The 15437-nt window shown below is 42.1% G+C and overlaps 1 protein-coding gene across 1 annotated transcript in view; it reads right to left on the bottom strand.

Moving 5' to 3' along the window:
* Positions 1 to 15437, bottom strand: part of suclg2 (succinate-CoA ligase GDP-forming subunit beta) — a 136661-nt gene that overhangs the window by 44108 nt on the left and 77116 nt on the right. The window contains exons 5-10 of the mRNA XM_044023473.1: positions 13729 to 13819; positions 11961 to 12113; positions 9795 to 9884; positions 6820 to 6916; positions 3521 to 3682; positions 1213 to 1355 (exon numbers count right to left, since the gene is read on the bottom strand). Of these exons, the coding sequence (XP_043879408.1) occupies positions 1213 to 1355; positions 3521 to 3682; positions 6820 to 6916; positions 9795 to 9884; positions 11961 to 12113; positions 13729 to 13819 (736 nt within the window). The remainder of the gene's footprint in view (positions 1 to 1212; positions 1356 to 3520; positions 3683 to 6819; positions 6917 to 9794; positions 9885 to 11960; positions 12114 to 13728; positions 13820 to 15437) is intronic.

The raw sequence follows: 15437 nt of genomic DNA, 5'->3' as shown, positions 1-15437 counted from the left end.
AAATGTGAGACAGGCCATGTATCACCTGCTGGGCTGTTACAGTCGGTGGCCTTTTAACATTCATACACAACACAGTCACACTGTTATTATTTGTCAAACTTTGTTATGGTTGTGTGTATTATTAGATTCGGATGAAACACGTGTTCAATACAAATCAGTGCAGTCAGCCAATCACGTGGCAGCGAGTCCCTGCATGTCGGTGCGTGGACGTCGGTCAAAGAAGCGGCTGAAGTTCAAACCCAGCTCCAGAAGGACGTGGTTGTTGGTCAAACTGCTGATTTAGACAAACGTATACGTGGAACGCGGCCTCGCGACTCAAGTTATATCCAACATACAGCGACATCACTTTACGTACAGCACATGTCAGGAGCTCGCTTTGATTAAAACTTGTTTATTCATCTTGTCTTGTGAGCGTCGGGTCGCACACGTGGCGAGACGACAAGAAACGGAGAGTGCGGAGAGATTGATCGCGCCGCTGCGCCTGACAGTGACGGCGTATAATCACGCAAGAGTCTGTTTCCGTCTGTGAAACATGGACAAACGCCAAGGTCTCTGGTTTAATGAGCGCCGCTGTCTCCGGGACAAAGCACTGGCGAGACAGACGAGGCTTTATCGATGTCATATGACAAGATACATGAGTGCAGTATAATAATAATAATAATAATAATAATTAAACAGGTGGCTGTACGCTTTTTTTTTAACCTACTTTTCTAATGAACATGAGCTGAAAAATGTCAAACAATTAAGACAGATTTTGACTTTCAAATAATGTCAACTTACAGAGTCACACGAGACTCAGTTTGCTCGCAGGAATCACTTTGCAAGAGTTGAATGATGTTGAATGGACTTCACTACATATTTACAATGTTAAAATGTTTCAACGCAGTTAAAAAGGCTCCTAACTAAACATCGAGGGTCTGTAAGTTTCACAGTCTGCCTGAAAATACAGTAAAACTCTACATTACAGTCCCAAATACACAAGCACGTTCTTGTCATTTACATTTTCCTTAAGTTTCCACTTAACTGCAGACCGGCTAATTTGAATGCTAACTTGCTAAGTGTGGGTTCCCATAGCTTCACCCTCACATGGAGCGTGTTTCACAGCAGTGATCCAGTAACACACTCTCCTCCACTGTGATGGGACTGTGTGACGTCAGCTCGTGGAGCTCTATATTCTGATTGTTAGCATCTAGCTCCTTAAAAAACCCTTACCTTAGGATCAGCGGTGAGCAGCTTGAAGGCCTCGTACACCTGCCTCTCTTGGACTCCTCCTCCCAGGTCCAGGAAGTTTGCAGGTTTTCCTCCATGCAGGTCGATGATGTCACATGTGGCCATCGCCAATCCGGCTCCATTCACTGCAAAAATAAATCAATAATAATAAATAATTGTCAGGCATTTATTCAGAAGGATAGGAAGGGAAATATAGTGTATTTAGTTAAATGGATGGTGTCTCTCCAGAGTGATCACGTCTGGCATGTTGAGAGGGCGTTAATGCTACCATGTATTAAATCGGTTTATTAAGTATAATAACGCTAAACATGACCATTAAGTTCAGAGATTGGAACAAATGTCCCCGCGTGTATAATGTGATGCCAGCGGCCGGGAGCTAATTAAAATAACATCACCATCACTAAAGGAAGAGGCGACGCGTTTCCTAAGAACGAGCCATCATTTATCCACTAAAGACCAAACAGCTGAAAATAATAAGTGAAACCAGTCGGAAATCTTCTAATCAGGAACATGTAACGTGTCAAGTCGAGCATCGCAGGGAATGGGCCGACGAGCAGACATCAGAGAAGCGAGCGTTGATTAAAAGAGATCGTGCTTTGCCTCTTTTGCGGCCTGTGTCATCATTTAGCCAAGCTCCCCCTGCTGAGGTGCGTGGGAGCCAAGTGCACAGAAACTGTCGTACCTCATTTGGCTTAGCCAAGCCCGAACTTGTGTCCTGGCAAGCTCCCCGACCGAGGTCTCGATAAAATGGAAATTTGTTTTAACAGCTGTCACTTTGGTGGCTCGCGGAGCTCTCAAGGAAGCTGCAGGGCCTTAAAAGCTGTTGTTACTTTAAGAGAGACTGGGGATGCAGAATGGGCCGCGTGCACGTCCGTCCGTGTGTGTGTGTGTGTGTGTGTGAGGGACGCTGGATAGTGCTAACAGACATCTAATGTGTTTATGAGGCTATGGAGTAAGAAGCGAGAGCACCTGTTAGTGCTGCAGTACACTGTAAAAGCTTTGATTTATGACAAGAGAGGGGGCCTTTAATGAGAATGCTAACAATCTGGCTCACTGGAGACTTTCTGGGCGGATTATAGCTAATTAGAACGCATTGGTTATGGCAGCGTTCCTTCTGGAATCCTCGGAAAGCTGCTTGTAATGTGGACTGGAGGAGAAAACCCAGGCATCCTTTACTTTGACTCATGAATTAACTGTGTCTGAGCTTTTTTGGCAGCAATGCAAACATTTAACATTTAACCTTTTACCGGTGCCACTCCATAACGCCCATTCATTGTCCGGCCATTAGCATAGCCCTCAGCTATAAATGGTTTTAATTAACCTTACTTTTCACAACTTAAGCACAGCTGTTAGCCACAAACGTTCTTAGCAAACCTGAATTCATTAGCCATGAAGGCTTTTAGTGAACCATACCTTTTGACAACACTTAGCAGAGCTGTTAGCCATGAATACTTTAAGCAAACCTTACATTTTTAAAACAATTAGCAGAGCCGTTGGCATAGATGTTTTAGATAAACTTTTTTTACTAGACTTACTTTTTAAAATTACTAGTAGAGCTCTAAGCACAAAACTGTTAGCACTGCTGTAGTATGAAATACTTTTTAGCAAACCTTAATTTTTTACATTTGTTCACACAGCCGTGAACAACCGTTAGCAGAGCCATTAGCATGGCTGTTTTAGAGAAAGTTGCATTTTACACCTATTAGGACAGCATGTATTTTAAACTAGCCTTACTTTTAAAAATTGTTAACACGGTAGTAGCATGGAGTGTCTTTTATTCACACAGCCGTTTCAGCTACCCTTACGTTTTTTTTATACAATGGTTAGCTCAGCCATTAGCCATGAATGTTCAAGAGAACCTTACTGTTAGCACAGGTGTAGCCTGAAATGTTTTTAATGAACCATTAGCATAGCCATTAGCCATGAATGCTTTTAGCAAAGAGTTCTTTTTTGTTTTACAACTTTGGACTCAATGATTCATAATCTGAACGTCATTCACTTGCTGTTGACTTTGAATGAAGGACAAAATAGTGTCGACTGGAATGTCATTGAGCTCAACTGAGACGTTTGATTCTGCTTTTGTTTGTGACGCCACTTTTCATGTACGGGTGAAGCGGGGTGAAAAAAACACTTCAGTCCAGACCAACCACAGGCAACAGAAAGTGAGATAATTGCCTGTTTAAGAGGTTCATGGATGTCAAAAAATATTTCAAAATCCTTTCAAAAAGGCGTGCGTACGCGTGTGTGTGTGTGCGCTGTTCTGTTCTGGGGTCGGTGTTTGTTTCCGTACCAAAACAAGCGATGTTTCCATCCAGTCCAATATATTTGAGGTCCCACTTGGCCGCCTCCATCTCTATGGGGTCGCTCTCCATCATGTCATCCATGGCGAACACCGCCTTCTGACGGAACTCGGCGTTGTCGTCGAAGTTGATCTTGGCATCAAAGCAAACCACTGGGGCAAAGATGACAAAGACGGCGTGAGGAATAAAAGAGAGCGAGAAAGAAAGTGAGACAGAGGAGAAACAACAGGGAGATTTAGACACAAAGAGGCCACTAATTATCATTTCTAAAACCTGAAACCCTTTGGCCTGATGCTCTTAATTACTTAAGCAGTTGGTCTCACTAAAGTGTGTGTTTTTGACACTGCCTTCATAGTAAATGGGTGTTTTTCTTTAAACTTCAAAGGGATCGCATTTCAAAGTGAATGCACTCTTGAAGCGATAAAAAAAAATAATACTTAGATTTTAAAGTATAATTTACAAGAATAGTTTGGGGGGGGGTTCCTCTTTCCTAAATGAAAAGAGTGCCACCACATTTTTATCTTAGCAGGACTGGAAACAAGAGAAGAAGGTCCAGTGTGTATCACGGAGAAAGGGTTTAATACCAGAAACTGAATTTACTTCCAATAAATATGTTTGTGTGAGTGTATAACTGCTTTAAAATAAGAAAATAATTTGGTTTTGCAGCCTTTGATACCTGATGCATAAACTTTAAACTCTATAGTTTACATCTTTCCTGGTACATGAAGGGAGTGGCAAGGGGAAGAGCTTCTGCCAAGCTTCAGTCACATCACTAGATTTAACTGGTTTGATCACAACTTATAAATCAGTTGTTTTCTAGTCTTTGGGGCTACAGTCTTTTCTAAGCAAGAGCAAGAGCAAGAAAGAAAAACAAACCCTTCCTCAAGATGTCAAAGTATTGCTTTGTTTTTCTTTCACAGGCTATAAAAAATGGAAAACCCTTGGGGTAGATGCACTCCCTGGACTGGTGAGAGATGATATTTGGATGGGAAACGTGTAGAGACAAAGTCACAGGACATAAAAGTATTTATGTCATTTGTATCCTATCCACTCTTAAAGTCATGGTCATGTCACTTAGTAAACCTCTTTTAACGCTTACATACACAATTATTTATCTGCCTATATAGTGGATATCTGGGACTTAAGAGAGCGGCTCGCTCTACTGCGCCGTTTTCATTTGACTCATCTATTACAACGGTCCATCGACGCAACCAGACGTTTGTCAGTCTGTGGAAGCGACCGCTGGGAAATAGCTCCGCTCCCATGTGACGCGCGAGCAAATCGAACCAAGGAACGAGTGTTGATTTGTGCGCGAGGCTCGTCTGCACACGCAGAGGCAGCTGCTACAAAAAAAACTCAGTCATTTTAACATGAATATTCATGTGAGACCATTAGACGACGGGCGTCGTTGTTTTTGTCAACGTTTGATAAACGCGCACTTTGAACAAGCGTCTGTTGTCGAGGAAACGCATCTTGGACGACGTCGTTGTAAAACATCACAGTCACGACAACAAAGTTCAGTGCGAGTGTGAGACTACGCACACTGCATTCTTATTAACGGGAATAACAGAGCGTTTGAAACCGCGCTATCCTCCACTCCACCTCTAGGTGCTGTCAAAGGGCGACAGGGGGAATGAACTTTACACATTTCCTTTAATTAATTTAAATACGCTTCCCCGGGGGGGAACTTATAAAAGAGAGGAGAAAAACGTGCATTTATTGCTCTACTGAACAATAGTCACTCTCTACCCAATTACTTGATTAATTTTAATTTAATTTTACAGCGAACATGTGAAAGACTAAGCCGCACCACTATAAAGAATTGATTATGATAATTTCCTAATGACTTTAATTTATTAAAAATCACACAAAGGACATTAAATTGAAGTATTCCAAGTGAGATAATTATTTCTGTTCAGCACTTTGTTAGAGCTGCAGTCGGCACAATTGCAAAGAAAAATAGCAATTTTTCAACACAGGTTGTGAAAAAACACAAACTAATTTCAGGTTTGCAGCTCTCTGTCCCGAGATGAACAGACACACTTGTTTTGATATGTGTCACATGACCTGAGGCCGTCTCTCTGAAACTCTCTGTGTTTTAAACCGTTTCTGTTTTTAGGAATATGTTGCCAGTTGTGGAATAACAGCCTAAATGTGGTACAACAGTCATAGGAGTGTCATTGTACAATTTTTGCTCAATAATCCCAAATTAAATGCTGCCTATAAAGTGCATGTGCCTCAACTTTTTTGCGGCAGATACATTTAGCACGTTTTCTCCGTTTCCTCCTCCATCTGATAAAACAGTTTACCTTTAAAATTAAAACTGTAGTGCGTAACTTTTAAATATCAACACATGACCAAAACATACTGACCAGAAGGTAAACGGAGGCAAGCACGAGTAAAGCAAGACGGAAACACACAACGCACACACACCAGGTGGCGCGACGCCACTGACTCACTTATTTCATGTGCTGATGCTTTCTGGCCTGGTCTCTTATCTCACATGTGATGTTTTGTGCTGATCGGTCAATGTACAGCAAAATTACTGGGCCACTTCCTGTTTCCTGCCAAAACGGCAGCTCAATTCAAAATGGCTGACTTCCTGTTGGGTCAAGTTCATGTTCGTAGACGTGTTCAGAGTTGGTCTCTTGTGTCACGTATGAAGTTTTGAGCCGATCGGTCAATGTACAGCAAAGTTACATGGCACTTCCTGCTCTGACGCCAACGGTCGGAATTCGGCAAAATTACGATGGTTGCCGTGGCCACACCCTTTTTTGAAACTGCAAGACCTTGTGATAACTTTTCATCTTTGGTGTGTCTTAAGTAGGATTTTTGGTACGACCACATTTAAAAATCACCAACTTCCTGTTGAGTTGAGGCCGTGGTCCCCATAGACTTTTTGGTTCGTCTTGGGCTGTGACACGTTTCCACTTGGTGCAACTTAAGTTTCAGCTTTGTCCTACCGGTATCACTGCTTATTTTTGTTCATTTTCACCAATTTTTGGTACCTCAAAAAATGCGATCTTTAGGGGAGAAAAAGAAATCAAGTGCCAAAAAGTTACACACTACAGCTTTAATGTCAACTTTTGGATGAAAGAAAGTTAGAAGAAAGTTTAAGTGACGCTGAGAGTATATTTGTGACAACATAGCAGTGCTGAATATGTTAAACAATGGTTATTAAAGGCAAAAGAAAAGAAGAAAACAGATGCAAAGACAAACACAATGCACACAAGGCAGAAGACAATTCAACACTCTCACACACACACACACACACACACACACAACGTACCTTGTCCTTCGGGAGTCTCTCCGAGAGGATTGACTTCGACTTGAGTGGCGTCGACTTTCAGGAACAGATCATAGAGCCTCTTAATCTGATCTGCTGCCTGCGTGGTCCACAGAGAACAGTAATTACCTGATGGTTCAGGATCTGAGCACGCGGCCCCACCAAGGCCACTCAGCCTCCGACACAGACGACATAAAACATGGAAAAATCACCTTGAACGTCACACTGTCTGAGTTTGTCTCCCGCTAATGTGTGTGTGTGTGTTTCTGTGATGGAGGTTTAGCTAAATTTCATCTATAGAGTCAAAGACACACCAGGAACACACTATAATCAAATATACAACACTAGGGCTACAACAGTTAATCATTTACTAAATGAATCTACTATTTTGAGAATTGATTGATCAGTTATTTTCAAATAAATAAAAGCAGGTTTTCCGATTTTAGAGGGCATAACAATTAATGGAATCAAATCAAAATCACAGGTTAAAACACTGGCTATCATTTTATTTTTATTTGTTCTATCTTGTACGCAGATTAAAGAAAAAGTGACTCATAACTGTTGGAAACACATCATATATTTATACTTTCACCCTTGCAATACAAATTTAAATTGTATCAAATTAAACTTTAATAATGGAATATTTCATAAGAACATATTTTTCCTGATGGTTTCAATTTAATGGCCCAAGTTTTATTGTACATTCTTGTCGTGAAAACATAATGCTCCGACAGTAACACGTTTTCAGCCTCCAAAGAGGAAATAGGTTAAGTTAAAATATTGTTACTTAACTCTTTATTTAATTTTCAATTCTGTGATGCATTTAAATGATATTGAGGGTGTTGATGGGTTGATTTGGATTTTAAGTTTTTCCGATTTTGACCAGTATCAGATACTGAGTAACTAACGGACTGGTACCTCTGCAACTGTTCCTAAACAATGATGTTGTATAAGTTTTATGAAAGCTGTGTTACTAACAATTTGTGGTTTCCAGAACATTCTGGGAACATCCCTGAAGGTTCCTCTCTAGGTTGTTCTGTGGTTTTCCTAACATTCTCCTAAAGTTAGTTTTTGGTCGCTCATTTGGTTCCCAGGACTTTGTCACAACCTTCATACAACCTTGACAGAACGTTCTCTTTAGGTTCCCAGAAGGTTCCCCTAATGTTACTTTGTCACAACCTTCATACAACCTTGACAGAATGTTCTCTTTAGGTTCCCAGAACGTTCCCTAACGTTACTTTTGTCACAACCTTTAGGGAATCATTGTAGAACTTTCTTTTGGTTACCCTAACCTTAACCTAAACCCAATAACCCTAACCCTAAAACCAGGTTGTGACCCTGAAAAAGCCCTATAACGTCAAAATGCCCCCCAGGTGTTTTGGACCTCATAAAGATATAAATGCAAGTATGCACATTGTTATTCAAGGAAGTGAAAAGGCATTAAAGGAAGCTGCAATTACCTCAGTAACCAAAGCTAAGGCTAAAAATACAAAGCCTTCATCAATCACTTCCTATTTCTCTACCTGCCCATTTTAAATCAATGCCCATTCAGGCACACATGAAAAAAAAAGAAAAACACAATCAGAAGCAACCAAAGCTTAAAAAGCTCAACTCTGTTTGCTTTTGCCAGCATTGACTGCTGTTTAAGAGCTAATGTGATTTCTCCTGCAGTGGAAAACAAAACAAATGAGTGATTTAATGACCAGAGACTTTGAAAATCACTCCATTGGATCTCATATTCTTGTTCTGAATTACTGGTGTGTTTTTGTCTCTAAACTCTTGGTTTAAGAGCTTGACACATAATTCTACCTAATCATGATTTGTAGATTAGATTATACGAGAGGAAACTAAAAACAACGTATATAAACGGTTGTGGTGTCAAAAGCTTTTTATTCTGCAAACCTCAGGACACAATCAGTACATTTCCATTCAGAGCGGAACTGAGCTACGGCTGACGCTCAACCGCAGCCAGTTTTAGCAGGAAAGGCTCAGGTGATACTGATTCACACGTTCACGTAAGTCAGGACAGAGTGATGGTTCACCCTGACACTCAGGAAGCTAAATGGAACCAAGCCATCATGAATCTGATCATTTACACTGTCAAAAGGGCTGCTGTGTGTTCACCTCCACTACACTAGGTGGCGATACTCCCTCCTTACAGCTTGTTAGTATAAAGTTTCTGGTTTACAGGAAGAATCCTGGTGACTTTTGTGTGAACTGTGATGCATGGGCTGAGTCGGACTCTAATCCGTTTACATGTTAGTTTCAATAATAGTTACAATAATTCCTTATCTTTACACATATTATCAATTTGCAGCATGTTTTCCTGTTTAATTAGATTAGAACATTATAATATGTCTAAACTACTTTTTTACTTGTTGGCATATTATTCATATGATTTTCATGTTATTTCTCTTGATTTTACTTCCTTTTTTTATTTCGGCATGAGCTGCTTTTTCAGTGATCCACATTTATCTGGGCATGGGACCAGCACCAAGAGTACACACTGGCTGGTGTCCAATTAACCCCATCAATGGGGAGCAAACAGGGATTGGAGACCGTGGTAGAACCACCAGCCCTTGACCTGTCGGGATTTAAACCGGCAACCAGCCGTGAGGCTGCCCATTTTCCTTGAACAGACATGTGTGAGAGTGTTGTTCTGTCCTCTAACTGCATGAGTCACAAACAAAAACAATGTGCAGAATGTTCTCACATCACATACAACCATATATAACCGCATCATTAGTGATGTCGGCTCCCACAGCTTGGCACAGCGCGGTGTCTCACTGCCAGATATGACAATAGACCACCTGGCAAGTGGCGTCTCGTGGAGTGACACTTCACAACTGGCCTCAGAAAAACTAATAATAGGCAAAGTTTGGTTTGTGAAGTGCATACATCTGACTCTGTGTGTGTGTGTGTGTGTGTTTGTGTGTGTTTGTGTAGATTTTGGCTTTAAAGCCTTGAGCAGCCATTACCTGTCTCTGCAGAGGTCCTTTGAAACCCAAATTATCTGCCATGCGGAGCGCCTGGTCGTCACGTACGCCTTCAAATATATCTATGACTTCCTGAGAGAAAGTGAGGGAGAACATGAAGCACAAACAGTGGGCTATAATTTGACAACAAGCAAATGTTCTCATTAAACTGCCGACATTATAGCCGCGGCAGTGGCAAGCTGCCAGACGTGGACATAACCGTCAGCTGGGACTGAAAGTGTGGATTTATGGTCATTAGTCCGTCACATCTTTGACTTTTAAGAGCAAGACAACTTTGTTTTTTATAGGTGTTAAAAAAAAAAAAAGCAGCTGAAGGATCTCAGGTGAAGAAAATAAAGAAGAGGTTACCCAGTGTGGATCAAGTGTGTTTAAAAGTAGCTGTGCAGATTTAAATGAGATGTCTTGCACTATCATATGTGTTAGATAGCGACACCACAGCTGTGGGATGCATATATATATATATATATATATATATGTACATATATATATATATACATACAGAAGGTGAACGCTTGAGCAGAAATAATGAAGGATATAATTGTCGGCTGGATCTTTCCAATCTGCTTCAACATCTGTAGACTATTGCAAAAAGAAAGTTCTACATGTGTAACGGGTGTAAGTGCAGGCGCGCTCCATCTGCAGCACTTAAAATATACATCTGCTAACAATGTCCTGGTGCCAAAAAAGCAAAGCCACTTCTGTGGATTAAGTTGTGTAATGGAGGCTAATTTATCGCACTATAAACCACAGAAGGCGTCTTCGCGTGTGTGTGTGTGTGTACATGTTACGCTCCAGTGTGGCGGTTGGTGCTGCTGTGTGTTTTCGGCTTGTTTTTCAGAGCAGACAGAGCGATAAATTCAAATGAACCGGAGGAACAAACATCAACAGAGCACAGCTTTCATGTGTGAGACACACTGTTCCAGCAGCAACATCATTTTCAAGCTGCATCAAACTTCAGCGCCCGCGCGGGCGTCCGGGGCGACCGATTGATCGCTTTAGCATGGAGTTAGTTTTCAAGTTGGATATTGCACACGGGCAATAATGTTTACATGCACCACTTAAGCCCCGCCCCACAAGAGAGGATAATTGGCCAGGATTCAGTCCCGATCTGGTCGTTCTGACAATCGTGGTTGTCATCCGAGTTCAGGCTGATTTGAAGAGACAGTTCACCTCCATGTCTGTTTATATTCTGACGTTACATCACGTGAGTTTCTGTGAGATCCCTGGAATCCCCTCCCTGAAACTGTTTGATTAAACGCTGAGTGTGTGGTCCAGATCGTCTGCACTTTCTCAGGATTGAAAAGTTGCGTCTGTGGTTTCCCAAGTTTTAAAAATCAAGTGTGGGGCCGGCTTTAGTTGAGCTGCGGCTGTAGCTCAACTGCGTTAGGCAACAGGACAACGTCGAGTCCCAGTATACGTAGGTGGCGCTCTCTGTAAGTTGGTGCGTATTGAACAGTTGCCTGTTGACCTTTACATCACAGACAAACTAACAGATGGACCGTGCTGTGGTTCTGTATGTTTCGTACTGAACAGTAATGCAGTTTATACGTCGTCTCGAGTCTTGAGTAATCAGACTTTGAATCCAATAATCTACGGTACGTTAGTCCGACTAAGAACTGTTCAATGTTACTCTGGCTAACATGTTGACATGACAGTCAGAAAACCTGGTCCTAGTCCAACTAAAGCATGAATGTAAAGGCACTGAGTGACTATCGCCTGCAGCAGCGGTCAGCTTGCTTCAAACCAACTTCACCAAGTGGGAAAAAAATATTAATGGTCCAGCAAACCCTTTGTGACATTATGATTTTTCCACTCCAAAATAAAATGCATTCAAGGACCCTCAGAAATCTCAGTGAACGTCTACTAAACACGTTTTCCTGTTGCTGCCACCTTGTGGTAATATATACACTAGTACTAACTACTTTCTTTGCGGTTGATATGAAAAAGGCATCGGCTAGTTCCTGCTCCAAATGATGATTATCATTATCAAGCATTAAAAATCCTCATCAGTCGACCTCTAGCGTTGGGTTTACACTAAGGAGTTCCACCGTGCTGAGAAGAGATTGATCAAGTTTCAATCTCAACCGTCGTCTGCATCTCCTCTGATATTTCTGTGATTGATATTAAGCAGAAGAATCATTCACATACCTTAAAGATGAGCTCTGGGGTGCTGGCGGCCACCTCCTCGATATCCATGCCTCCCTGTGGGCTTCCGACCATGACAGGACCATTACAGGCGCGATCCATTAAGATGGCAAAATAGGTTTCCCTGCTAATGTCCAGAGCCTCGGCGACCATCACCTGCACAGAAAAACAAGACGCCGATGGAGGAAACACAGTTTTCTTGTGTTACGCGTGTCCATCTTTAACTTCTTACTCTTGAATTATTAGAATATCTGTGCGTTGCAGACGAAATAAGACATTTTCAGGATGTGAGATTTATAGAAACAATGATGGACAATATTGGACTGAGGCTTTGTCACAATATTTGGCAGAAAAATGGCTTTTAGATCAGATTCCACAAACTGTTCAGCCCTTCACACCACGACAGTGAGCACTGACTCATGATCGTGGAGACATTAACCCTTTCACAAACTTTCAAGGATTTCAAGGACGCGTGGGGATCCTTACACTGCCCCCTGGTGCTTTTCACGAGTATGGAAACACAGGAAGTAACTTTCTGATGAACCTTCAGTCATCCTACACCAGAGAACAGTTAGAAATCGAAAATGAAACCAAGATATTAAATGTCATGAATGTTGGATATTGTGCTTGATATGAAGTGATCATTAGACCTGAGGATTGACCTGTCTTGTGTGCTCGTTTGGAGAGTGCTACTGTTTCTCTGGATCTACGGGCAGCCTGCTCCTGACGATCAACCACCTTCACGAGTTGTAAACATCTATGGATTTGAACAGCGTGACTTCCTGCTAAAATGGCGTTGCTTTAAATGTTGTATGACATTAGCTACCACAGGTCGCACTTGCCCGCCTACATACTTCACTCTCCTGGTCTTCCTTTTCCCGCCCGAGCCCCTGGTTCTGCCTCACACTCCCCCTCATCGTCTCTCCACATCCCTCTGTCAATGTCATGACAGCAAATCCATGTAGCTGCAGAGGTGCTGGCCCTTTCCTGTGGAGTTCTCTGTTGTGCGGTGCAGTGGAGGTGAAGTGTTGACATGGAAGCAGCAAAGCTCTGACTGTCATCTCATGACAATGTTATGGTATTAGATCCTTCTGCTTTACACGGCTGTGATTTCAGTGCTACAGGCAATAAAAGAGATTCTTAGTAAAGGTTACACTGTGGTCATGTTCCTTGAGGCTAACATCAACTATTTTCCACTTTATTTTCTAGTTTGTTTGCCTCTCTCTGCTGCTATTCTGGAGCTTTTGAAACGTGTGCTGCTGCAGGTGCTTCCTATAAGAGTGAACAGACGTGTGACACTCATTTGATTCCACATAAACTCTGCGGGAGGAGCGAGGGCACCTGTGGGGAATAGCGGGGGTTAAACAAACACGGGGGCTCCTGCAGGACCCCCACACACACACACACACACACACACAAAAACACAGACGGAGAAGGTTTTGGGGTAGACACCGAGTGCAGCATGAGAGGAGAAAATCATATTCCTTCTTGTTATTTGCACATAAAAGCTTTTGCAATTTAGTTTTGCGTTGAGCCTTCTTTTTATGTTATGAGCCACAGACAGAGGCCAGCTTCTGTCTAAACCCAGCAAAAGTAAATAAATAAATGAGAAAAACCACGGCGCCCGAATGCTTTCACGGTCATTAATTTTACAGGACTGTATTACTGGACTCAAAATGCCTTGAAATGAGGTCAGAAAACGACAAGAAAAAAGCACAAGGTGTATATTTCTTCTTCTTCTTCTTCTTCTTCCCTCTCCACTGTGGCTCACCGTGTTCACTTTCACTCCATCTTTAGGCGTCTGCTTGGTCGTCAGGTTGAAGCCCAGCATCTTATTCGCCAGCTCGCCAACCACTGCAGGGCTGAGGGAGAGAGAGAGAGCGAGGTTAAAAATAGATATAGACATGAAAAAGGTAGGAAGGTAGTGGGTTTAAGGCTGACAGAAAAACTGGCAGCAGCAGAAACCCCTTTTTTTAGTGGACAGCGCGTGTGTTTGTAGTGCTTTCATTTATGAGGTTCCATGAATGCATCTTGTTGCCACTCGTCTGAAGCCGTGTTTCCACAGAGTGTAATGGTTTGATACAGTACGGTACGTAGGTTTTTGCCTTTGTTTGTTTTAATCCATTCCAGTATTTACGGTTAGACTGGTTCCACCCTCGACAGCCACACAGTCTATTCTTTTCTCTCTATTCTTACAAAAGTCTTGTTGAGACAAACTGAGCAGGAACTGTAAAAGGTACACCATTCCAAACCAAACCGTACCACCACGGAAGCACAGCATAAGCTCAACAAGCTGTGGACTCTGCATTATTGTCACTTGGTCTCATGCACTGGACTTTATTTTTGTTTGTTTTCTTGGAGTGACAGACAAATCTATCTAAATCTACATATATATATATATATATATATACATATATATATACATATATATATGCATATAAAATGTCAACAGATAAAGGAACTGTTAATGATTATGAAGGAACTACAGATTATCATACAGCGCAGGATTAAAAATAGTGCCTGCTGATGAGAACTGCAGTTATCTCCTCAGAGCTTTGTTCAGATGAAGAGAGAAGTGGCTCAGCCCTTTCAGGGCATTATTGTAACACATTATGACAAAGTAGGGCTTTTGGAGACACTTGGTTCAGCGACACATCTCCGTGAATGAAGCGCTTCTTATGCTCTCTCTTCTTAAAAGCAGCGCGAGTGTGCTGCTGTTTAAAGGCTGCTCTGGTTTGGTAAGTGAATACAAATGAAGCCAGGGGTTGTTCTCGTGCTCTGATAGATGAGAGGAAGATGAACTGTGCACTCGTGTCGTTGTCTGGGGACGAGGAGCTTCGGCATATCTCACTTTTTAAAAGAAAGAAAGAAAGTTCCCAGCCATTCCAAACCCTCAAGTAGGGTGACGATGATGCATGTCTGGGCCAATTGTCATAAATCACCTTTTTTCGCCTTTAAGGGTGTAGTAAATGGTGGAACAGAATAGGCCCAGTTTCAGGACGTGGAAACTTGCATCTGTGTGAAAAGAAGCGTCTCTTTTAAGTTGTGGCTCAGGGCTTTTGAAAGATGCAGGAGATTCGTGGCTGAGCCCTCATTGAAGAAACACAGCTATTACGCCTGGTAATTCAAAGCCACTAACAAATTGAACCTCAGCAGCCGCACAAAACCCAATCAACTCTGAGAGAGGGGAACTCAGTGAGGGGTCCGCGATGCCTCTGCCGACCTTAAAATCCCCTTTTTTTTCCTTCCAACGTTTAATTGAAGGTAGTTGCTCCAAAACAAGACACCTCGGGAAGAAAAAGTGTTTATTTGCAGCACAAGTAATCCTGACTGTGTCTTTGTGCCTGGGGAACATCTTCAGAGAGCTCTTTGAGCCTCCTCACTCGAGACGCCGCTGTCGTACGGGAGGGAAAGGAAATAATAATACAAATCTCTCTCCTGCAGTAACACAGTGTGAAATGCACATGCAGGGGGATACTT

Source organism: Solea senegalensis, linkage group LG4 (genome assembly GCF_019176455.1).
Source record: "Solea senegalensis isolate Sse05_10M linkage group LG4, IFAPA_SoseM_1, whole genome shotgun sequence".
Lineage (NCBI taxonomy): Eukaryota > Metazoa > Chordata > Actinopteri > Pleuronectiformes > Soleidae > Solea > Solea senegalensis.
This window is presented reverse-complemented; position numbering and strand designations above follow the sequence as displayed.